This window comes from Camelina sativa, chromosome 20, assembly GCF_030686135.1.
Source record: "Camelina sativa cultivar CO46 ecotype springtype chromosome 20, ASM3068613v1".
NCBI lineage: Eukaryota > Viridiplantae > Streptophyta > Magnoliopsida > Brassicales > Brassicaceae > Camelina > Camelina sativa.
Genome location: NC_141899.1, coordinates 404182 through 429914, shown reverse-complemented (window position 1 = coordinate 429914; position 25733 = coordinate 404182). Strand labels below are relative to the sequence as shown.

The 25733-nt window shown below is 34.1% G+C and overlaps 5 protein-coding genes across 5 annotated transcripts; 4 read left to right on the top strand and 1 right to left on the bottom strand.

Annotated features, from left to right (window-relative positions):
* Positions 1–997: 997 nt before the first annotated feature.
* LOC104768349 (laccase-10) lies at positions 998–3510 on the top strand. The gene is made up of 6 exons (XM_010492296.3): positions 998–1187; positions 1323–1474; positions 1570–1814; positions 1911–2039; positions 2152–3081; positions 3228–3510. Exons 1-6 carry the CDS (start codon positions 1098–1100, stop codon positions 3356–3358), a joined length of 1677 nt encoding a protein of 558 aa, XP_010490598.1. The 5' UTR covers positions 998–1097; the 3' UTR covers positions 3359–3510.
* Positions 3511–5356: 1846 nt separating this feature from the next.
* LOC104768348 (transcription factor DIVARICATA) lies at positions 5357–6956 on the top strand. Its single transcript, XM_010492295.3, has 2 exons — positions 5357–6231; positions 6400–6956. The coding sequence occupies exons 1-2, from the start codon at positions 5765–5767 to the stop codon at positions 6743–6745; spliced, it is 813 nt and encodes a 270-aa protein (XP_010490597.1). The 5' UTR covers positions 5357–5764; the 3' UTR covers positions 6746–6956.
* Positions 6957–16389: 9433 nt separating this feature from the next.
* On the top strand, positions 16390–18480 carry LOC104768347 (putative acetyltransferase At3g50280). Its single transcript, XM_010492294.3, has one exon. It carries the CDS (start codon positions 16564–16566, stop codon positions 18160–18162), a length of 1599 nt encoding a protein of 532 aa, XP_010490596.2. The 5' UTR covers positions 16390–16563; the 3' UTR covers positions 18163–18480.
* A 751-nt stretch (positions 18481–19231) lies between these two features.
* Positions 19232–22566, bottom strand: LOC104768346 (sulfoquinovosyl transferase SQD2). Its single transcript, XM_087506022.1, has 12 exons — positions 21986–22566; positions 21672–21738; positions 21451–21521; positions 21245–21362; positions 21066–21139; positions 20905–20960; positions 20727–20810; positions 20559–20646; positions 20391–20468; positions 20254–20310; positions 19942–20158; positions 19232–19779 (listed from the first exon to the last, which is right to left on the bottom strand). Exons 1-12 carry the CDS (start codon positions 22333–22335, stop codon positions 19504–19506), a joined length of 1536 nt encoding a protein of 511 aa, XP_087362148.1. The 5' UTR covers positions 22336–22566; the 3' UTR covers positions 19232–19503.
* A 2292-nt stretch (positions 22567–24858) lies between these two features.
* LOC104768345 (uncharacterized) lies at positions 24859–25709 on the top strand. The gene has a single exon (XM_010492292.3). It carries the CDS (start codon positions 24979–24981, stop codon positions 25417–25419), a length of 441 nt encoding a protein of 146 aa, XP_010490594.1. The 5' UTR covers positions 24859–24978; the 3' UTR covers positions 25420–25709.
* The last annotated feature ends 24 nt before the right edge of the window (positions 25710–25733 follow it).

The following is a 25733-nucleotide window of genomic DNA, read 5'->3' as shown; positions in this document are numbered from 1 at the left end:
TGTTTTGGTCAGCCAAAGTCAAGGCTCTTCAATCTTGTATGAATTTTTAGACCTCAAGTATAGTTAAATGCTTCATATTTGTTCCCTTACTGACAAAATAGGTTTACGTAACTAACGCCACTGATATTTTAGATTTCATTGAAAACGTCAATTCTGATTATTCGATCCTAATTCTGAAAATGATATATTATCTATCTATACGGATCAAATATTTAACCCACTAGTTTCTTCTACCCACAGAGAAAGAAAAAAACAATCGCACTCAAATATAGGTTGACTACTTTTAAATGTGACCGATAAATTAGTTTGGTTATTGCTTCCCAACAAATATAATCATTTTCTGTTAGATGTTATCTTCCATTCAGATTTCTTGAAAGGTAATTCTCAACCATTTTGTCCACATTATTTTCTTGGAATATAAGGGTTTTATTCATAGTTAGTTTATATTTGTTACGATAGATGTCATTCATTTAAAATTTATTATTATAGTGATTATGACTTGAAGAAACTGTTGTTTTTAAGTAGAACATATTTACACGTAATTTTACATAAATGTTTAGATGTGTTTCCAAATTTTATTAGCATTCGATTAGTGTGATTAATTAGAAACTATAGCAATGGATTTTTAATCATGATACAAAGGTATATATTTGATTTATTTTTCATGGTACTACTTATGATAATTCTTCTACGAAAGTGGTTTTTATGCTTCTTTTCATATGCATATAGTGAATAAATGATAAATAATAATAATAATAATAATAATAAAATTTTGGAACATATACAAGTTACAAATTGAAACATGAAAACAAGACATTGAGAAGAAAACAAAAAAAAAAAGTGACCAACCTACGCTTAGGAGGTTCCAACCCACAAACAAAGAGAAGAAACATATACTTTCCCTCTAAGCTTTCAAGCTTTAGTTTCACCAAACTGACGAAGCACAATAACCCAACATTTTGCATCTTTATAAACCAAATGATCATGAATCATTTTCAAATCACAAAAGAAAGAGAGAAAGTAGAGAAATCAATACAACATCAAAAGAGGAAAGATTATATAACAACTAAAGACAAAAAAGGGGCAAAGCTAGAGAAATGGGGTTTCCAATTCGAATATTGGTTATTTTCGCATTGCTCGCCTTTCCGGCATGTGTCCACGGTGCAATCCGCAAATACACATTCAACGTAAGTTTTTATCTCATGAACATTATTCCCATTCATGTTGGGTCCAAATTTTTTTTTAAAAAAACATGTAGGAGTTTGGTGTGAATTTTATCAAATAAAGAGTACTAAAACGTAATTATCTAAATCTACGTACAGGTGGTAACGAAACAAGTAACGCGGCTTTGTTCGACGAAGCAGATCGTTACCGTTAACGGTAAGTTTCCCGGACCAACAATTTACGCTAATGAAGACGACACAGTTCTCGTTAACGTCGTTAACAACGTCAAGTATAACGTCTCTATCCATTGGTGAGAATGCCCTGACTTTTTTAAATATATAAAACTTTCATCCCTTAATTTTTCGAAACTCACCAAAATCGACCTAAAATATTGGTTTTCGTAAGGCATGGGATAAGACAATTAAGAACCGGTTGGGCAGACGGACCGGCTTACATAACTCAATGTCCAATCAAACCGGGTCACAGCTACGTGTACAATTTCACGGTCACGGGGCAACGTGGTACGCTCTGGTGGCATGCACATGTTCTCTGGCTCCGAGCTACGGTTCATGGTGCCATCGTGATTCTACCTAAACCGGGTCTACCTTACCCATTCCCTAAACCACACAGAGAAGAAGTCATCATACTAGGTATCTATCTATTAATTAACAATCAGATCATTATGATTAAGCGTTAATTTTATAAAAAAGATCGGTTAACAATTTGAATTTCCCTGTTAATCATAGGTGAGTGGTGGAAATCTGATACCGAAATGGTTATTAACGAAGCATTAAAATCCGGTTTAGCACCTAATGTCTCAGATGCTCATGTCATTAACGGTCATCCCGGTCTCGTTCCAAATTGTCCGTCTCAAGGTAAATTTATAAATTCGATTTTGTAAGTTGAATTCACATTACAGTAATTTTATTTTCTATCCTTATGATCTAAGATTATATTTTTGTTTTGTTTTTATAAAAAAAAAAAAAGGTAATTTCAAATTAGCGGTGGAGAGCGGGAAAACGTACATGCTACGACTAATAAACGCAGCACTGAACGAAGAGCTCTTCTTCAAAATCGCCGGCCATCGTTTCACCGTCGTTGAAGTTGACGCTGTCTACGTCAAACCCTTCAACACCGACACGATCCTAATCGCTCCCGGTCAAACCACCACAGCCTTAGTCTCCGCTGCTCGACCCTCCGGTCAATACCTAATCGCCGCTGCTCCATTCCAAGATTCCGCCGTTGTTGCCGTCGACAACCGCACCGCAACCGCTACCGTTCATTACTCTGGCACGCTCTCTGCCACACCCACCAAAACTACTTCACCGCCGCCTCAAAACGCTACTTCTGTTGCAAACTCGTTTGTTAATTCTCTACGGAGTCTCAATTCAAACACGTATCCGGCTAACGTTCCGATCAACGTCGATCACGATCTGTTGTTTACCGTTGGGTTAGGAATCAACAGGTGTCACAGCTGTAAAGCCGGAAACTTCTCACGTGTCGTAGCGGCCATAAACAACATCACGTTCAAGATGCCTACAACAGCTTTGCTTCAAGCGCATTACTTTAACCTAACCGGAGTATACACAACCGATTTCCCTGGTAAACCGAGACGGTTTTTCGATTTTACCGGAAAACCGCCTTCGAATTTAGCAACCATGAAGGCTACAAAGCTTTACAAGCTTCCATACAATTCCACAGTGCAAGTTGTTTTGCAAGATACCGGAAACGTGGCGCCAGAGAACCATCCCATTCATCTTCATGGGTTTAACTTCTTTGTGGTTGGTTTAGGAACTGGGAATTACATTTCCAAGAAAGATTCTAAGAAGTTTAATCTTGTTGATCCGGTGGAGAGGAACACCGTCGGTGTACCTTCTGGTGGTTGGGCGGCGATTAGATTCCGAGCAGATAATCCAGGTACATTTATCTAATTATCTAACAAATCAAAATATGATACTAGTATTAGTCCATATATATTACATAGTAATATCCATAATTAATCAAATTGTTACAATGTATGAAAATGACTGTTTGAATTAATATGAATATATATGTGGTGGCAGGGGTTTGGTTTATGCATTGCCATTTAGAGGTACACACAACATGGGGACTAAAGATGGCTTTCTTGGTGGAAAATGGTAAAGGCCCAAACCAATCAATTCTTCCTCCTCCAAGTGATCTTCCAAAATGTTGAAAACTCCATTATTATTTTTTGATGATTTCGATCAATTCTTTTCTTGACATTTTTTAAATTTGATATGTTTATGCTCAAGTAAATTGTCAACAAAGTGATTGTATGATTGTGTTAGCTTTTGATGAAAGGTTGAAAACAAACGTCTTTTTTAACGCACCAACTTTTTTACAGCTGAAAAATTGATGACTTTGTCCTAAATCTTTATCAGTTGTTGTTAATACATGCGGTAAATCCAAAAACAAAAAAATTCGGCATCATCAAAAATATTGTAGAACTAATTTAAAGACACAAGACTTAACGTTTCTAACTTATGCAAATAATATTTCGAATTTAATATCAACTAAAGCTAAAAACGTGTCTACTCTTGATACGATCAACTACATAAAAACAAAACAAAAAAAAAGGTTAATTTTCCCCCAAAAAAGTCGTTATCAACGCAGAATTCATCTGTCGTTGAATTCGATTGAGTGGTTGCAATGTCGCATTTTCAATTTAATAAAAGAAAGAAAAGAATACTCGTAAGAAAATCGATAGAAATGAAATAAAATGAAGCAGGAGTAATAAATTTGACAGAAAAAGAAGTAATTTGCTAATTATAGTAAGAGAATCTTGCTAAATATGGTATCCAAAGAAAAGAAGTCACTATCTGTCGAACAGAAACTTGTGTCTGCTAATCAGCAGATGACACTTACAGTTTTACGCTTCATCATGCATGTGAGTGACACTATGCGACTTTAAATTTTGTGTTGGATCCCTTTCATCCTGTCCCTACCACATTTTATTACCCCCTCTTGACTATGTGTATTAATATCATAATTCTTTTTTTTTTGTATAATCAAAATATCCAACTTCCATTCTGAGTGATTTAAGTTTGGCTACCAAGTAGTCAAGTACCACGGGAGAATCTAGATTAATGTATTGTGAATTAAGCCGTCTATCGTGATCCATTGGACCGTGTATTGCATATAGTTTGATATTTTTGTTAGGTATCATTACGAAAGACAAATTACATGAGTTTTACGACTGTTGGTTATAATAATTGGTTGCACTGCTTTATACTTTTACCAGTTTCATATTATATAATTGGCTATAGAAGTGGAGCTGTGGTACCGTCCACATGAGGTGCTGTGAGACATTCATATTATAAACTTTTAACGATATGAAAGCGCGCCCGACACTAGCATTCTTCGTATTATCTTTATACATGTACGAATACTATATGATTGACAAATAGTAATTGAAATACTAAATGAAAATATCTTTGCTGGTTGGTTGCCACCCACAGCTCTGTTCCAAATTTTATATCTTTAAAGGTTATGTTCACCACCTAACCCATTATGCAACGGTTCTATATATAGTTTATGTTCATTAAAAAACAAATGAAGAAGTAATAATATATTGGATAGTATACCTTCGAACTCCTCGATTTATTCGCATCTTCTCATTCGGTAATGGAATCTAAAATCCATAATGACAAAAAAAAAAAAAAAAAGTATAGGAGTCCATAGATTAGTTGGTCCAGTTCGTCAATCCCTAGTTAATAATGTGTGTGTATTGGTATTACTAATTTCTTTGTTTTCATCGTTTGTAATACTTATAAAGTACAAATACGCAATATATATTTAAATGATGGAATATTCCACTCGTCTTTGTATATTTGCTTAGCTTATGGTTGTTGTTATTATATATGTGAGTAATGTGTACTAACTAAGTTTAAATATTGAATGGGCTATTTCGTGTTGACAAACCAAAAAAAAAGCTGTCTAGTTAAAATATTTGTTTAGACTTTAGATTAAACAACGAATAAAGAACCGGCCAAAGCGAAACCATTGAACAGTCATTTTCTGATCTTTCTCATTTGATTGGTTAGACCTTCTTTGTCATAAAATAAAAATTTTATGTTACACTTTTTCATCATATATCGACACGTGCATTTGGTTAGTCTTAATCCTATATCAATTTTATATGATATAACAAACATCATAGCATAAAAAACAAAATACAATGCTCATAATCAAATAGATAAGCCATACACTAAGCGTATTTTTCTTTACTTTTTCTACACCTTTCCTTGTTGAATGTATTATTCCTATTGATCATCACGTGAAATGTAGAAAATAATAAAAAGCAAACTCCACTTTTTTTTTTTTTTTTCTTCTTTTCGTTCACTTTATGCTCTGTTTATTTTTCTTCATGTAATAATTTTCTCCACAAAATTTCTGAAATTAAAAGTCGTTTCTTTTTTTTTCTTTTCTTGGTCACTTGAGACACACCAACACAGTCAATCAAAAAGCCATTTTGATTCTCTCTTCTTCACTCTCTTCTCCTCCTCTCCTCTCTCCGTTTTAAAAAACCTCTTTTTAATTTCAACGAGAAAAAAAACAGAGGAGGAGTTAACTAAGAGCTATGTCGTCGTCGACGATGAACAGAGGAATCGATATGTTTCCATCAGAGAGCACTAACTGGATCTATCAAGGAGTCAGAGAAGTAACGTGGACGGCGGAGGAAAACAAACGGTTCGAGAGAGCTCTTGCCTTTCTTGACGACAAAGACAATCCAGAGAGCTGGTTGACGATCGCCGCCTTGATCCCCGGCAAAACCGTAGAAGACGTCATTCAACGGTACAAGGAGCTAGAGGATGACGTCAGCGACATCGACGCCGGACTCATCCCCATTCCTGGCTACGCCGGCGACGCTTCCTCCGGTGCAAACAGTGACTATTTCTTTGGTCTTGAAAACTCCGGCTACGGTTACGGTTACGACTACGTCGTAGGAGGAAAGAGGAGTTCGCCGGCGATGACTGATTGTTTTAGGCCTCCGATACCGGAAAAGGAGCGAAAGAAAGGTGTCCCGTGGACTGAGGATGAACACCGGTAAAACTAGTTCTTGTTGTTGTGTATTTTTAGGTTAATTTATGTCTTTTTTGTTTTTTACTTCTTTTCTCTAATTCTTTTAGTTAAAGTTTTTATGTTTTACTTGAATTTTTTTTTTTTTTTACTTTATGTGTGAAGTTACTTTTTTTGTTTGTTTGGTTTGGGCAGACGGTTTCTAATGGGTTTGAAGAAATATGGAAAAGGAGATTGGAGAAACATAGCCAAAAACTTTGTGACAAGTCGAACGCCGACGCAAGTGGCTTCGCATGCTCAGAAATATTTCCTTCGACAGCTCACAGACTGTAAAGACAAAAGAAGGTCAAGCATTCACGATATCACCACTGTTAACATCCCTGACGCAGATGCAACCACCACATCCGCTCCCACAACAACACTCTCTTCTACTCCGACGACCAATTCTTCTTTCGACGTTTTCCACCAGCCAAATCCTCATCACGGTTTCGCGTTTGCGTCTTCGTCTAGCTATTATAATGCGTTTCCCCAGTGGAGTTAAGTTCACTTAGAAGATTCTAGAGTACTACTTCGCCTCGTATAAATTTGTTATAATATATATTTTCTACGTACATATTACCTATAAATATGCAGGATTGTTGTAAATATTTTGTAAGAAAATGTTTGTGTGGTTGTGCTGCGTTTCATATATTAGGTTTTGGTTGGTTGTAATTTTCAGTTTCACGAGTTTATAATACCAATATTGACCTACATACGCATAAATTTGTTTATAACCCTATATATAGGCGTCGGTACCTAATTGGCTCTCTCCCGAATAGAGTTATCTCCGATAACATAATATATGGGGTTTGCTCGTCAAAAAAAAAAAAAAAAAAAACCCTATATATAGGCATATAAGTAAGTATTATATTATTTGAAAGTATTATTACCGTTGACTTCAATGTCAATGCTTGGTGTGAGTCGCTTTTCTTCCCGACAACTTAGGATTAGTTCGAATCAGCATCTAATTCAGTTTGTTATTGTCGAAAATTAAAATAAAGTGGCGAAGTATCTGACTATTATATACTTTTTCAGTTGTTTTGTTTGCTTCATATTCTTCTTCCCACGACTTCGCAGATCGTTCAACACAGAAGAATTATATTCCATTTTCGTGGTTCCATATTACGTCCAATTATTTATCGAATAACTTTGTTTGGATTTCACCTTTTGGTATATAACTACAAATTTTGCATTATCTTATACTAGATTTATATCAACAACTATAAAATGAAACAGTAAGCAATGTTATAAAAGCAAATATATTAATCTTTTTGAATATACGCCTAATTAATTATCCCATACTTATATTGTGGTACAGTTCGCTTTATTTAATTGAAATTAGATCATACCGGAATTTACTAATACCGTAGCTTTATCGCTTTATGCTATTATCCTGGGCCTGACGAGTGTTGCGTCTCAAATATTAGGAGCTTCCAATGGTTCTTTTTGAACTAACAAACTTCCAAAACTCGAAATAAGTAATACAACAAAAGAAAATACGTAAGGAAACAAGGTTGGATGCCCACAAAAAAAAAACAAGATGGGCTTTTATGTAAGTAAGCCCAAAGGAGAAGAAATAGTGAATGCCAATTCAACTGTGATCTTAATATGAGACCCCTTAAAAGTTAAAAATTACATTATTAAGTCCCTTAATTGTTTGGTTTGATTCATATTACGTACAAAACTCTTAAAAATAGAAATCTAAAAGAAACATAGTACGAAGTTTTTAACCTTTGATCTAAAACAAAACATTGATTTTTAAAACCAGTGGCCCGTTTCGTAGTTCGTACACAACACTGTAAAGCCAAAATTTATAATCGTGGTGAAACCCAATCATATCGTAGTAGCGTGTAAGTTGCAACGAAACACAAACTCTATATATGCTAAAAAGACATGATAATAAGGAATGATTCTTATTTTCTTGGCATTTAGAAGAAGAGGCCGAACCACATGCTTTCCATATCTTCTTCAACTGAGCGAGACTTCCACAGCCGTACCTAAAACTGACAAAAGTGGATAAAGCAAGTACACTTTCGTTGTCTTTTCAACACAAAAGAAGATAGAAACCTGTTGAAAGAATTCTATAATTTTATAAAACATTAATCTAAATAAATTAATCAGAATAAGATCACAGTTTTGTCGGGGAAAATTCAAATTTGTATGAAAGTCTCCTAACAATGAAGTAATGAATTTATAAGATTTATACATTTAGACGTGGACCTGATATGATTACTTATATATATCAACAGGTAGGCTAAAGTTAAAAAGAAAAAATAATAAAAAATTAACAAGTAAATTAAAAGTATATACCAAATCAACTATACATTACATAGTGTTTTTTTTTTGGGGTGAAATGTAAAGTATATAACGCGCGCACACAAAGTCATGCAGATCCAACAAATGCCGCCTTTGTTGTGTAAATTGTTATGGGTGTCACCGTGCACTAATCTAAGATATTAGTATTAAATTATCTTGCTTTTATATCTAATATTCTAAGTTATTAATCAAACCATTAATAACCTTGAATCTTACCGTTCATAATTTTGACAGTCGAAGTTTAGAACATAATAAATTAGTTTATTCCGTTACGAAAATGTTAATATATATAATATTTGTATTTTTTATGAATGTTTACAAGATAAAATCATAGAAAACATGTATGGGGTAGTGCTGTGAATTAACCTTCCAACAGGTCTTGTTGTCGGGATAGGATATAAGAAGGAAGAGATCAATTAACAAAGAAACAAATAATCAAAGACCACATTTTTTCCTCTTGTCACTCAAACAATACATGTTCTTTGTACCAGCTTGTGTTTTTTTTTTTTTCTAAGACAGTTCTGAGGGTAGTTTCGTCATTTATTCATATCAGTGACGTGGCTTCCGCATCAGATCAGATGATTCGCTTTTAGTTATAACCTCCGAAAAATAATTTCACTAAACATATAAATAATTGTGTACCTGATTATTATTTTGCTTTAAATAATTTAGCATGTTGTCCGGTGGACGTAGGTTGGACTCTGAATCACAAACCCCCCGCAGACAATTATGTAATTAATTATTATAAACATAACATTTTCAAATACACAAACTACTGTATTGAAAAACAAATAAAAATAAAAGCGAGGATTAATACTATTGAAAGTTTCATATCGAAGAAGAGATGTGGAGTTAATTAAGCAAAATTTACAAGATTTTTAGTCGTTAATTGATTGGAGATACTATATAGTATATTAATATACTATGTACCATGTACATAATGAGTGGAAATTAGGGGATCACATACTCACATGCATGCATTATATACGCGTCATGTAATGATTAGTAGACATTAATTAATAAAAATTAAAATAAGTTGGTGTTAAATTGATTCTGATTAATTAATGAGGAAAGGTAAATATATCGGTGGTATTGCTCACTCCAAAATATCTGATTAGTGGGAAGTTAAAAATTAGTATTAAGACCTACCACTAAATTGCCGGTTGCTAATTTAATTTATAAATGTAGGATGATGATCATCTATCTATATATAAGACTATAAACATGAAATCTATTAAATTCATAATCCGTAAAGTGCGTGTATATATGTTGCAGTACAGGATATTCGTAAGATGAATACATATGATGCCTCTGTCGTAGCTATAGACTATAGTTTATTTCTCATGACAAGTACTATAATTCATCTATATATATACCATTTGGTATTAATGTGGAAAATATAAATCTTTTTTTTCTTCTGTATAGATTAGTGAAAGTGATTTAAAATTGTCCCTACCATAATAATATGGAGAAAAAAATGGTCAAAGCACTCGGTTTTGGTAGATTTTATATATAGATGCATTGAACATGCTTCTTATTAACACGGTTGACTCTCTTTTTTGCCCACCATTCCCTTTAGTCTTCAGTATATAATAAGATATCCACCAGTACAGCATATATTTCTTGGAAAGGTTTAAGTAAATATGAATATCCATCCACCAGTTCACTTCAGAACGACTAGAAGGTTTTTCTATAAACTTGTTTAAAAGAGGATGCATCACATACACAGTATAATATAAAGAAAAAAACGTACCAAAACCTTATATCAAACCTTTTGTAGCCAAAACCGAAACATTCATCTAAGCAGATAACTTGTACAATATTTCTAGAAATCAAAATTAATATTTACAGCTAAAAAATGTTGGATTTGCAAAATACTAGTATAAAGGATAGGAGAATGTGTCCAGCTAGTGGACTACCTCTCATAGGCCATGAGGGTAACTGGTGGGGTAACTTTATCTAAAAGCTTTATAATGCGACAGCAAAGTGGAGGATGTTGCAATTTTCCTCTTTTCTTCAACCTGTTTTTTTCCCCCAAGCTCTTGTTTGATCACAATCTGTTTTTACTATTGTATTTCTTTCTTCTGTTTCTTTTCCATCAAGCTCTTGATTGATCACAAAACAACATGATTTGTCACATATTAAATGAATGCAAAACAACATATTTGTAAGACTAAGACACACTACAAAATGAACGGGATATTACGTCAGTTATAAGTGGGGTTAACGTCGGTCATTAACTGGCTCAAAAAACTTAACGTCGGTTTACAAACCGACTTCTTACCTCCCGACGCAAACTGTTTTTACATCGGTTTAAGAACTGACGCTAAGTTTAACGTCTAATATTAACGTCAGTTAAAACGTGACTCAAATGCTCAAACATAAAGTCAGTCTATAAACCGACGTAAGATGCCAATTTTTGTTTCTGTATATATATTTATATATTATATATAAACAACTATTAAATATAAATTAGATTTTAGATTGCGATACCAAAACACTAGAAAACAAAAACTTAACCCATTTACATATCAATTATTTGTCTGAAGAACATAATATTAATAAATTACAATATTTCCTGTATACTACTATACTACTCACAAGTTACTGAGATCATGTCGCCACATTTACTTGGGTATGCTTTTGATTGCATATGAGACTCAGTTGCAGGTGTGATTGTAGCTACCTTCCAAGATTCATCTCCCTCGAAGCTTAGACTAGAAGCAGAACAAAAAAAAAAGATAGAAGAAATATATGGATGAGTAACAAAAGTAGAGACAAACTTAAAAATATGATGAAAACCAAGTTAAATTAATCTCTATAACATTCTTACCTCACCTTGTCAGGCGTAAGTGTCTATGAAGATCTAGTAACTGAAGCTCAAATATTCGTGTATGCAAATCTCAGTAGATCTCATGACGTAAACCATCAAATTCTTTGGACAAGAGGAAAGATGATAGGTCTGACACTCGTGTAGGAACCCTTGCAATAGAAAACCCTTCAGGTACATCTACAAAGCAAAACATAAAGCTCAAGCACATCAGCAAACACAAAGACAAATTGCATATTGTGAGAGAGAAATGTGATTGAGTAATAACAACTTGGAACATGTCATAATTCAAATGGTCAAATTATTGAATCCATCTCATCAGTAGAACATAAATGGTTTCCATGGCTGAGTGGCTATAACACTGCAAACATATACAGGAAATCAAGGTAACCTGTCTGGAAGGAAGTAGACAAGCAGTCCATCCTTAAACCTCTTTAACACCAACATGAAAATAAGGACTGATGACTCCACACTTGTTCAACCTTCCATTAAGCTCAACAACATACTCAAACTCGCCGATGTAATCTAAAAAATCGAAACACAAAATTACACTTAAAACAATAGACATGAAAGCAAGTAACCGAGTCATAGCTACTAGCTCTGCAAAAATCACCATACCGTGCTTTTTCATAACGATAAGGAACTCGATGATAACTTTAGAAGAAGGCCTGATCATAACCTGCCTCTTTCCCCTCTTCTCTGCATTGTACATGCTCTGAACTCTGAAGAGCGTCATTGAGGACATCGATTCTCACCACTCTACATTGAAAACTGTAAATCATAAATAACAAAACTGAGCTAATTGAATCTTAGGCTTATCTAAAACAACTCGAAACAGCATCAATCATCTCCAAAGCTTTGAACCCTAGATTCTGCAGAGCATTAAATTGGGAATACAGCAAGCAACCACAACATAATTCACAAATCCATCTTATTCTTGACCTGAATTTTAGAATGCTTGCTAAAATCAAGCAAATCGGCCATAAACACAACAAATTTTGTTTCATGCTCACCTTAATCATCGAAAACGATCGCTCGCTTGCGAACTCATGTTTTAGATCCCTCCATAGAAAAAAGAAACGATTTCAGAGAACCGGAGATGTGATGGTGACAAAAACCTCGAATTGAAGTGGGATTCGCCGCTGAAGAACCCTAGCCCCAAATGTTTCACGAATCCATCAAATCCTGAAACGAAACTTAAAAGCACTGTTAGAATTGAGCTACTTATTCATAAACAAAACAAAATTCGAAAACAATGTACCATACAAAAAAAAATCATCGATCACAAGCTATCAGAAAAAGCCGTCGGAGATAGAGAAATAAAACCTCGAATTGAACTGAGATTAGTTTCTTCAATGTTGGATCTTAACCTCGTTATAGATGATGATCTTTTTCATCGCAATCGAAGATGCAAGTTAAGAAAAATTATTATTGATTAGTTAAAGTTAAAACTAACGTCGGTTTACTAAACGACGTTAAATTCCTTCCGTTATTTGGTTTTCACGTCGGTTTGACAACCGATGTTAAAAAACCGACGTCTTCTAGTAATTTTCTTGTAGTGACATGGTTATAATTTGGTCACTGTAAGTGGTACATAGTGTCCATCCTAATTTTTTTATTTTCCCACTATAATCATATTTATTCTGCTATAAACATATTTATTCTGCTTTTATAAACCTTTACTAATCCCTTAATGCCGCTAATTTCAATAAGCACCATATTCCAAACTTTTCATCTTTTAACTACTGTAGGAAATTCGTTTGATTTTTATTTATTTTAATGAAAAAACATTAGCTAGGACTATCGTGTAAATATGCAATATAATGTCTTATGTTTTTTTAAGTTATAAATCATAACTAAAGCCAAATCAATTTATAAATGTGTGATAGTATTAATTTGTTATGAAACGTAAGGAGTATTAAATGTGTAAAGATACATATTATAATCCAGAATTAAAAAATTATTAACGTTATTTGACTATATAGAAGTATCAATCATTTTGCTCATTGTTTTTGTTGTTCGTTAATTTGATCATCATTATTAATCACCATATGAAGGGATTATAACTAATTGTTGCTGTCAGACGCGAATCAGACTTGAGCATAAGCAATGATTATGAAAAAATTATTTTATTGGAAATGCAGTTGAATACTAGTAGTACTAATTTATTTCCTTAAAAATCAATAATTGTTACAATTATAGTAGTTGAAATTTGAGATGCTTCTTAAAAGACCAAATTTATTGTAGTTGGGGAGGAAATAATTAATGACCATGTTTCATGTTATTTGAGTTAATAATGGACCATATGATAATAATTAAGTCATTAATGCTTTTGTTCTTTGAAATGACCAACTAGAATCAATGCGAAAGACACATAGCGGATGTCACATTTACACTTGCAGAGAACAATTTATCTATGTGATTCTCAGCTCAGCTGACAAGACATTATGTGCATTTCAAACCGAGTTATTTAAAATAGTGCGTAGAAGTTAATAGAAAGTTAAGTATCCAATTCCAAATTTCATTCGACACCATTTTAATAGTCATTTCAGTATAGCAGTAATTAACCATGAAAATGAAAAAAAGTTATTACTATAACAAACAGTTAATTAGTGATATAAATATTTGTTAACAATCAGCTTTCTGTTCACGTTATATATATCGTAGTATTAAAACTACTAGTACTGTATATTACAAATCTTATCTATTATATATATGGGATATATCTATTTTAACAAGACAAAAAATAGACATAGCCCTTTCTTTAGTCGTTATATCACCGACCAAAACAGCTTATGTTCCCCATACAATTAATCTTGGGATCTAAAACAAGTGAAAAGGCAGACTTCTTTAGTTTCATATGAGATTTTGTATTGTCAGAAGATTAGATTTTTTTTTTTTTCTTTTTTTTGTGGGAGCTTTTTCATTAAATTATTTTCCGAGTAAAGAAAAGAAAAAAAGAAAACAGAAGAGTAGGTCTTAACGCTCCATCTGTTCCCATGGAGGCTATCTGTCCTTTCTTCTTCTTCCGACCAAACACGTCCTCTCCTGCCCTCCATTCTTTTTTTCTTTCTCTTCCATATATGTAAAGGTTTTAGATGTGTTATCTATACTATTAAAGCAGAAGTACTCTCTAGAGTAAAAATGGACCATAACTTGGTTTTGGTAGGTTTTTCATTAAAAATGATTAGAGAATCACAAAATTTAATCTAATTAACCTATAGTTTGGATTTCATTAAATGACGAAAATACCCTCGGTCGATTACTTAAAAAATTGCCAAGTCGGGACGCGGATCCTTATATATCCGACTACAGAAGGAAAAAAATCCGCGGATCTGTTTGTACTCCAGAATAATATTTTTCGGATCCAGTATATTATTTCATTCAAGATTAGTTATTTAAAATCCCAAACAAAGTTATTCGTTACAGGCAAACACTCTGATTTCATTTTCCTTTAAGGTATTTAAATGAAAACCATAAATTTTAATTACCAAAAATTCGGATATTTCCTTAATTACCGAGATTGATCTTAACAGATAATCTTTTAAAAGGAATATTTAGTGATTCAGTTAAAATCTTTAAAAACGAATATTCAAGTTACCAAATCTGACTAAATTGTTTGATTTCCGATATTATAATATTTCCTTAACAAAATTTTAGTAATTAATTGTGAGTAGTATAGATAGAAAGAATTAAAAACGCAGAAATTATATATATGTAAAGTTGTAAACTAATTTACAGAAAAGGTGTATATCCCACATCGACTAAATATTATGGAATATGGTTCATAATCACTATAAATATGTGACTAAAATGTTTTGAGTACAAATGAGCAGGAAGCTTGATTTATCAGGTATCCAAATTTAACAGTTTAATTTGTGTCTATATTTGAAAATATTTAAAATTTTAAAAAGTAAACATATTATAATATATTTACGTTTTTAAAAAAGTTTAAGATATTATAAATATTTAAATTTTTTATACAATGTTTAAATTATAATATATTTAAAGTCTATAAAATATTTAAGTAATATTAATATTTTTAATTCTTAAAAATTTAAAATATAAAATTTTTTTGAGTTAAATCCGTTAAAACATGTATTTTATCAAACTATAAATTAAGCTATGGAAGCAGGGTGTGTCTATCCTCTTACAAAACTACTATCCGATATTGCGGAGTGTCTATTCTCTTACAAAACTACGTACTATCTACTATTGTAGTGTGTCTGTTTCCGTGAAAAACTACATTTTACAAACTACTTACTTTATTAGGATTTCCAATTTACTGTATAACCCCAAATATACAAATAAATACTATATAAACAAAGAAAATAAATTAAAATAAAAAACTATATTACAAAAATACAAATTACAAAAAAAATAACTAACAAAATATATAATCCCGTGCTGTAGCATGGGTATCACCTAGTATATACTATAGCTGATTAGCTGTAAACTATGCATGATGCATGGAAAGATAAATTTGTATATAATTTTTTTAAAAAAAAAATTTGTATATAACTTATTTGTTTTGTATGCTTTTTGTTGTTGTTAAAATTCTACGAGTTCATGTTTAAGTATGAAAAGTAACAATATACTCTAGACTAAAGGCATTTGAGATTTTGAGGTAAACTGAATAACCGAACAAAAAAAAAATCCAACAAAAAAAAAAAAAAACAAACAAAAACTGATAAAATTATGACGAAGCAAAAAGAATAGTGTTTGTAATTGTCTTTCGATTTGAAATTTCAAACAGAAATTGACATGCATGTCTTTATAAAAATACCAAACTACAGTTATCTAACATAAATGATAAAACAAAACAAATCCTGCTCGTGAAAACGAAGTTAACACTTTCTAAAATCGCTAGCTCAATGACAATGATCATTTATTTAGTAGGCATTACAAAATTAATAATTAGAAAGCATTCCTTCACTCTAAACTTATAATCAGTATTGCTTATAACCAATGTAAGAATGTGCGACTGGTATAAGTTTTTTTTTTTTTTCATATTATTTTATAATAGTATAAAAATATCACCGAAACTTTCATCTTAGTTTTTATTATACTTCCAAATCTACTATGATTATAGATAAAGAATTTAAAAAAAAAAAAAAAACAAAAAAGAATAGGACAAAAAAGATATACATAGTAGTAAGTAACCACCCAAGTTCATGAATCATCAAACCATAGGGTCCGAGTCCGACCACTATATAAACCCCCCTTTCCCCCATAACTCTCTCTACTCCTCACCAATAGATAGATACACCTCCCCACTCTTATTTATCCTCTTCATCTCAATTTTACAAAAACAAAAAATGCCAAATAGTTCAGTAACAGAAATTTCAAAATGCATAGTGCATCCGGAGAAGAAGTCCACCGTCTCCGATCTCCGTCTCTCCGTCTCCGATCTCCCTATGCTCTCATGTCATTACATTCAAAAAGGCGTCCTCCTCACTCGCCCTCCTTCTTCTTCCTTCTCCTTCTCCGACCTCGTCTCCTCTCTCCGCCGTTCTCTCTCCTCCACTCTCTCTCTTTTCCCTGCTCTAGCCGGTCGTTTCTCCACCAGTCCCGCCGGTCACATTTACATCGTCTGCAACGACGCCGGCGTTGATTTCGTCTCCGCTTCCGCCAAACGCGTCAGAGTCTCCGACCTTCTCGTCCCAGGTAAAGACGTTCCTCTCCTCTTCCGTGAGTTTTTCGTATTCGAGCGTCTCGTTAGTTACAACGGCCACCACAAGTCTCTCGCCGCCGTTCAAGTGACGGAGCTAGAAGACGGTGTTTTCATCGGATGCACCGTGAATCACTCCGTTACAGACGGAACCTCCTTTTGGCATTTCTTCAACACCTTCGCTGACGTCACCAGCGGCGCTTGTAAGATCAAACACCTTCCCGATTTCTCCCGTCACACCGTCTTCGACTCTCCGGCTGTTCTGCGAGTCCCTCCCGGTGGTCCGCGTGTCACTTTCGACGCCGATCAGCCTCTCCGGGAGAGGATTTTTCATTTCAGCAGAGACGCCATTTCCAAACTCAAACAGAGGAGCAACGATTACAGAGTTAACGGAATCGAAACCAACGACGGAAAGAAATGTAACGGTAACGGAGATATTAACGGAAATATAACAACCGTTCTGGAGAGTATTTTGAAATCGGATGCGAGTAATAATAATAAGAAGAATCATCATGATCGAACGGCTGAGATTTCGTCGTTTCAATCTCTAAGCGCTCAGCTGTGGCGATCTGTTACAAGAGCTAGGAACCTCGATCCGAGCAAGACGACGACGTTTCGTATGGCGGTTAATTGCCGGCACAGGCTCGAGCCTAAGATGGATCCTTACTACTTCGGTAACGCGATACAGAGCATACCGACGTTGGCGTCCGCGGGAGATCTGCTGAGCAAAGATCTCCGGTGGTCCGCCGAACAATTACATAGAAACGTCGTGGCGCACGACGATGCGACGGTACGACGTGGAATCGCTGCTTGGGAAAGCGATCCGAGGCTGTTCCCTCTGGGGAATCCGGATGGAGCTTCGATTACGATGGGGAGCTCGCCGAGATTCCCGATGTACGACAACGATTTCGGATGGGGAAAGCCATTAGCGGTGAGGAGCGGAGGAGCGAACAAGTTCGACGGGAAAATCTCGGCGTTTCCCGGTAGGGAAGGAAACGGAAGCGTGGATCTGGAAGTGGTTTTGGCGCCGGAGACTATGGCTGGGATTGAGAAGGATGCTGAGTTTATGCAATACGTATCAGAAGTCACTTACGAGTGTTGAAAGCGACGCCGTTTTTGACTTGGTCTTCTGCCTGAATACAGAAAAAAAAAAAAAAAATAAATAAAGAAATATCTAAAGTTGATTTGATGATGGCATGGCACTTTGAACGGTCGAGATTCATCAAAAAATATTAGATATTTCTCGATCTAAGTAAGAGTTGTGAAGCGACGGCGTCTTTTTATGAGTCAGTCATACATACTGCTAAGTACTGGTCTTTGTTGTTTCTCCTCCACTGGGCACGTTCTTAATGTGACCTTATTGTTAATGTACAAAATCCCGTCTTTTTCATTTCGATAATGGAGCTCTTTTTCTTCTTAATTAAATTTTAAACAAACCTGTAGAGTAATCAATTTAGCAAACTTTTACAGTATTTAGAAAAAAAAAAAAAATTCCGACAAAATAATTGACCTTTGGACTATCTTTAATCGTATTGTTTGGGGGCAAAGTAGGAATGGGACCCAGCCCATGTCTGTAGGCTGTCCACTTGTAACAAAAGCCCAATCATTTGCGATTAATGGGCCTATTGATAGGATCGTGCGTCCTTGTGCCTCCTCCAGTGACTAGTATCGACCTTGTACACGTTTTTTTGTCGCTAACAACTAACAATTTGGTTTCTTTTTTCACTTTGAATTTTCTGATAAGAGTTTGTCCATTATTATGGTTCTTATCGATCCGGATTTGGATTTGGATTTGGATTGAATCGGACTGAGGTTTTTTTTTAACTTCTTTTCCACATTACTATCGAGCCATGAAGGTCCAACTAAATGCTTTCTCAAAAAGCCTAATAATATCAAAAAAGTTTTAATTTATGTTACAATTTTTTATTTTGAGTTTTGAATAATGAGTAATACTAGTAATATATAAGCAAACTAATAAACTAAACGTTATTCACGAGAAAAAAAGGAAATTGATTACAACGGTAAGAAAACAATTACCTTAGAATAAGGTAATTGATAACAACGGTAACAAAACAATTACTTTTTTTTTAGGAAGAGAGTTAAGTATTTTTGGGTTCGCTTCTTTCCTTTTCTTTTTACTAACAAGTAACAATGGCATTTCTTGTTCCTAATTTATCATGCAAAACAATACACTTTTATTACATATAAATATAAAAAAAACACAAAAGTAGTGATCTAAAAGAATACACTAAAACCCTAAAGGCCAAACCAGGTTTTAAGCCCCCCTAATAGAAATAAAAAGACATACACTGTATATTACAATTTACAACATCAACTTATATTAAGCAAATCCAAGCGTGTAAGATATTAAAAACACATCATTAACCAAACAGAGGACTTTCAGCAAAAGAAACCATAAACGATCAATTCTTCATTGCTTATCCTACACGTTAACTTCCGGCACTGGAAACAGTCGTTTAACCAACCAATTGATTGGTCCCAAAACCTGTACTTTCTTTTTCCTCCAGAACCAAATCGCTGCACTGTACTGTTCATTGCGTATCTTTGTCGTTGCTGCTCTCCAGTCATATTTCTCCGTTTCTTCTCTTGCCGCTTTTCCAATTATCTCTCTTGTTTCACTGTCGTGCAATAGATTTCTCAGCTTTGTCACGCAGTCTTCAACATCTCCAGGGTTGAACAGAAACCCGGTTTTTCCCTCCTAGAAACATCATAAGAAATTAAGGGGAGAAAACATCAGAATCAACAAGCTCAATATCACTTAATGTACTTTGGTTCGCCCATAACATAACAACATCATGATTTTTATATGTGCAATGATTTGGTTTGACAGCAAAATTCTAATTCAGATAGTTCAACTGACCTGGTCTTCAGGGATTATATCAGGGATTCCACCGGCACGGGCCGCAACAACAGGAAGTCCTGAAGCCATTGCCTCAAGAACCACAAGACCAAGTGTCTCTGACTCTGATGGCATCACAAACACATCTCCGCTTGCGTAGGCTTGTGAGAGTTCATCACCTTGTAACATTCCAGTGAAAACAGCTGGCATTCCGGTAAACAACTTCTCAAGATCCTCTCTTTAAGAAAGCCAAACAGATAAACAAAATTACAATGTTGTTTTCTATAAAAATCTTTAGATGACAGTATGACCAATCTTTAACAAAATTAGTACTTGTATGGTCCATCTCCAATGAAAGCAATCCGAGCTTCAGGTAATTTGTCCATTACACTGCACACAAGTTTCTAATTTTAGAATTGTATACACCACATAAAAGGAGGGAATTCAGAATCAAGCTACAAAAATCTAACCTTTTTAGAAGCTCCAAACTCTTTTCTACGCCAATACGACCAACATGGATCACTAGTGGCTTTTCTGGTTCGCCATTGCTGTTTAATAACAAAGCATTTAACATTTAAATTAGCTGGAAAGTATCAATGTTATATAAGCCACACAACAAAAGTTTATTCTATTTTTACCTCAGTCTTATACGCATTTCTTGAGAACGGAAACGGGGATTGAAGCTTTCTGAATCAACACCCTTATTCCAAAGTCGAAGTTGATTAGCTTCAAAATATTTAAAAGAAGAAGAAAATGTTAGTTTTAAACAATCACAAAGTACAATGTAATGATTTATCTCTCTTCACCTGCAGTTGCACCAGCTGCTATAAGATCTTTTCCAATGGCAGCAGAAGGAACTAGTGTAAGATCAGCCGCTCTGTGAAGGAATCCTGATAAAAGCTTATTCAAGTTTAGTTACATATTACAATAACCAGATAAAAAAGAAGAAGGGAATTTGAAATTTGAGAAGCGGAATTTACATACTGATTATAGACCACATTGGTTTTACCAACCAACTAAAAGTGTATCTTGGGATGTATCTACACATCAACACAAGATTAATCTTCAGAATCATCTCGATAAATCATAAATTATAAGCCAAAATTTCAGACAACTATTCAAATGAGGCAGATGAATAAACTTACACAGGGACGTGTGTGTGGTAAGACATTACTATAGGTACAGATAGCATTTTTGCTATTGCCAGAGCACCAAAAACCTTAAAAAATCGAGTCATAGAAAAAAACTAAAAAGGTCAAACTGTGGATTTTCAACTTGACAGTTGTGCAAATGTTTAAGTGATGTGATTTCTGAGGGGCTTTACCATTATCCCGGGAGATGAAGCGTGTATTATGTCAGGCTTAAACCGTGCAATTTCAGAGATGATTCTTGGACTAAGCGCAAGTGACAGGGGAACCTTTTGGTAATAAGGGCAAGGGAAGCTGTATAATAGAACAAGAAATTAGCGATACTAACAAAATTAAGAGGCATCAATCGAGTATTTTCAGGTAACTATATAAATGTTGTCACCTTCTTGATCCAATGACTTTGGCTCCGTAAAACTCATCTGGAACACCTTCATGTGTGGTCACAACTATAACCTATGAAGAAGCAAAACAGTTAAATCAGGTAAAGAAAGGGAATAAAAGTTTTCACTTTACACGTAATTCTAATTCTGGAACAGTTCCTCAGCTCACTTTATATCATACTAGAATTAGATACTTATAAAATTGAAGAAGAAAAGAACAAACCTCGTCACCCATTTCACGCAGATACCTAATGAAATTCTGGAATCTGTTTTTGTAACCGGAGACATAGCTGCGAAAATCAAATACAATAAAATCACTCCTCAAACATATAAAAATCTGAATACTTTAAAACTCTAAACCGGATATGAAATTTGGTTTTGGCGATCCAAAGTTGTAGAATTTATTACAACAAATATCATCGAAAAAAAAACAATACAGGAAAGTCAACTACTAAATAAGAATTAACACACAATCCCGTTTTCACAGAGACATTTCGTCGAACACAAAGCAGGCAAAAGAGATAGAAGACGACTTACGCAAACGGGGAAGGCTCGACAAAGAGAGCAATTCTCCTGGGCTTAGAGAGAGACTCAGGATCAAGAAGCGGAGCGTCAATCTCCGATTCGTTATCATCCCTGACTTCAGTAATAGTCATATCGTCCGACCCAGAAGCAGAAACAGCCGAAACAACAGCGTCTCTTCTGATCAGCTTAGTTTTATTACGAAGGAAGCTAGTGGGTGGTAGTCTCTGGTGGTGACACGAGACAAAAGAAGACCTGGGAGAAGAACAAGTGTTGATGTTGGTGTTGATGATGGTCGTGCTAGGAAGCAAAGAAGGAGGAGGAGATAGAGAAAGATTTATAAAGAGAGAAGAAGAACAGGTCATTGCTTTTTTTCTTCTTCTTTATAAATTATTAAATTTTGCTGAGGATTTGGGATGTGTCTCTCTCTGTTATAATCCAAATTTTTTTTTTGTGTGTGAGGGATCGAAGAAAGAAAGAATCTGCAGAAGACGAAAATGTTAAACAAATGGTATATCCTCTTTTTTTCTGACGCTCAGTTTTTAGCATATGCTTCATTTTGATTTCTTTGTCCTCTGTTTTTTTTCCCCATATTTAATATTTCTTATTTTTTACTCGAAATATATCCATTATTTTTTTTTCAAAAATATCCAAAAACAATCTTTCTCGAAACATATTATAATTATTTACTTTTTATGATTTTTTTAATTGACTGGTTATTCTAGTATAAAAATCTATGTTATGCAAAATTTAAAATCTGGTTGATATGATACTAATACAAATCATTGATGTTGTATAATGGTTTAATGCATAAAATTAGGGTTAAAAGATGTCAACACTTTCAATAAAAGAGGTGGGTACCAATTTGAGTTTACCCCTTTATAGTGATTGATCTGGTGGTGCTGTTATGATTATTACTAACGAGACAAAATATTTGAAGAAGAGGCCAAACAAATTTGATTTTGGATATTTGTTAAGTGATTAGGTGAATGAATGATTCTCTCCCATCATTATTTTATTACAAAGCACATGTCCACACATATGGCTTACTCCGACCATGATATTTTGAGAGACCCTTATATATAACAACACATATAAGCCTATTTTTGTATAACGATCATGCATGCGCACCAAAATTCAATTCTCAAGAAGAAAACGCAATTTTTTTGTTAAGTATTTACATTTTTATTCTTCTGCTAGTACTAGTAGTATATGTTTTTGACGATGATGATAACAGGCACAAACTAACGTACGTACGTACTCCTCAAGACAAAAATTTGACTTTGTTTTATTATTTTGGTCAATATAGACAATAGTTTTCGTTACGTATCATATCATATCATTAGCCCGCGCTAATTACTTCGAATATATCTATCTACTTACTTGTAGATCAATATAAACTAAAACTCAAATCAATACGCCAAGACAACCTTATATATGTTATTTTTATATTTCTGATAAATCAATGCCCACAAAAATAAAAAGGATGGGACAAAAATAGAAACATGGTATCTAAAATCTATTCCATTGAATATTCGTCTCGCAAATAAGCATCTTTATATATTCAACATACAAAATGCTTGGCTGTCCCATATGCATCATTTGCATGTGGAAGATCTATACTTGAAGAATAGTGTTTTTTCTCGATTACCAAATATAATTTATGATTTCTCCGGTTCTTTTATTCTTTCTTTAAAAAGTTAGCACATACAAAAACGTATTGTTCCTCCATATATATCAAATTTTTACATAACAGAAAAAACGTAATCTATACTAAGTTACTATTTACTCAATGACAACATGATTGCTATCAATATTTATTTCTGATGACATATTTTATTGTTTAGACTTTTTAATACAAAATCAGAAAATCTTATGACATGATGATGAATTTAATGATGATCCATATAGCTATTACATTAAATGGGCTAACTTGGGCCCATATTATTATTAGTGGAATATTCCTTCGGCCCAAATAAATATGACTTAGAAAACGAAATATCTTAGTATATATAACACTACGTAGATAAAAATTTGAGAATATCTACGATAAAAACTTAGTCTTATAGACATCAAAAGTGTCGCCTCTTTTGTTTTGGAAGGTGGTTTCGGAATCAAAAGCAACTAACAGAGGGCCTTCTCATTGCTCAAAGTGTCACCAAATCTGACCGTTGTCATTCCTATGTTCAAACGGGTTTCCCTTGTTGGCTCAAGGATATCTTTGTCAGTGAGATGGTGTCTTCCTCTCTATAGTTTTAGTTCTAACCTGCGTGGTTACCAGACCTTTAACTATTTTTTATAGAGCTGCTTTAGCTTTAGCTAATAGCCAAATGCTTTGTACAGTTAATCCTTCAATCTTAATATAAATACCTTTCAGATGAAAAAAAAAAAAAAAAAGGCATCAAAAGAGAGGACATATATTATCATAATGGATGGGAAACATTGGAGGGTAGGGACCCCTAATATTTCACCTAAAAAAACAAAGCTGAGTACAATAGTGACAAGATGAGAGTCATTCTGATTTTTGTTTTTTGTTTTCTTTTGTCTTAATATATTTCATCATACATAAGTTCTTACGTTGATTTTTCTGTTACTACTATTAACTCCATTTACTCTTTACTTCAAACCTTTTCCCTCGTCTTACTTTTTGACCATCAGTTTTGGACTAAAATAATCGCATCGCGTTCGTAGTAACTTCTCAACCTAATTAAAAAATAAAAATAATAAGAATCAATTAAACAAATCTTGTTGTTCCAAACACTTCGTATACAAGTGTAGTTTTTACATATAAACAAGTAACTTGTTCCAATTTACCATTTTACTTTCATAATAATTTCATCCCTAATTCATCAACACATCACACTTTTTACCTCCCATAAATACTCGTCAAAACCTCTCTCACGTCTCCATTTACTGTATTTTATTCTCTCTCTCTCTCTGTCTCTCCTCTTGTACTCTCTGTCTTCAGGACATTCATCTTGTTCATCGATAAAGTTTCAGACAAGAATATGTCTCGAAGAGGATCCAAAAGAGTGAGCTTTAGTCCGGAATCAGAAGAAGCAAACGACGAACCAATCTTTCCAACACACACCGGTCTCAGCTCATCACGGCATGGTCGTCGGAGGGTCGTCGTCGGAATTCTCAGTTTTGGCGTCAGTAGCTCGCCGGCAGCAAGGAGATTACTCCGGCGTATAGGAGCAGGAGTCGGTAAAACGTTTCGTTTTGTATCTTTCGGAAAGAAGAGTAATAACACGAAAACGACACTGTCGTCTTCGTCTTTTTCTTGCTCTTCCTCATCTTACTCTTCGTCGTCTATTTATCTGGCCAAGTCAAAGTCTCTAAACGAATCGGAGTCTCACCGTGCAGAAGCTATTGAGGACTGCATAGAGTTCTTAAACTCTTGTTCTTCTATGTCGAGATCAAACTCGATCTCCACGTGGTCTTGCTAAACTACGGGTTTGTCCCGATTCAGGTTCGGGTTCGATCGACAAAGCTTCAAAACTATTATTATTATTCTTTTGTAATGTAAAAGATTTGAAATTTTAGGGTTGCGTGTAGATGATCAGTTGCTTCAGTTAGCTAGTGTTTTCTTTTGGTACCAACTTGTCACTTCTTGGCAACAATATACTCGACATGCAGCAGATAAATCAAATATGCATAGGACATTTGGATTGTTATCGTTTCAACATGAATTAGATGTTATGACGTTTATTTATTTAAATTATCATGTTGGTTCTAAGTCGTACCGTTCATATCTCTGTTT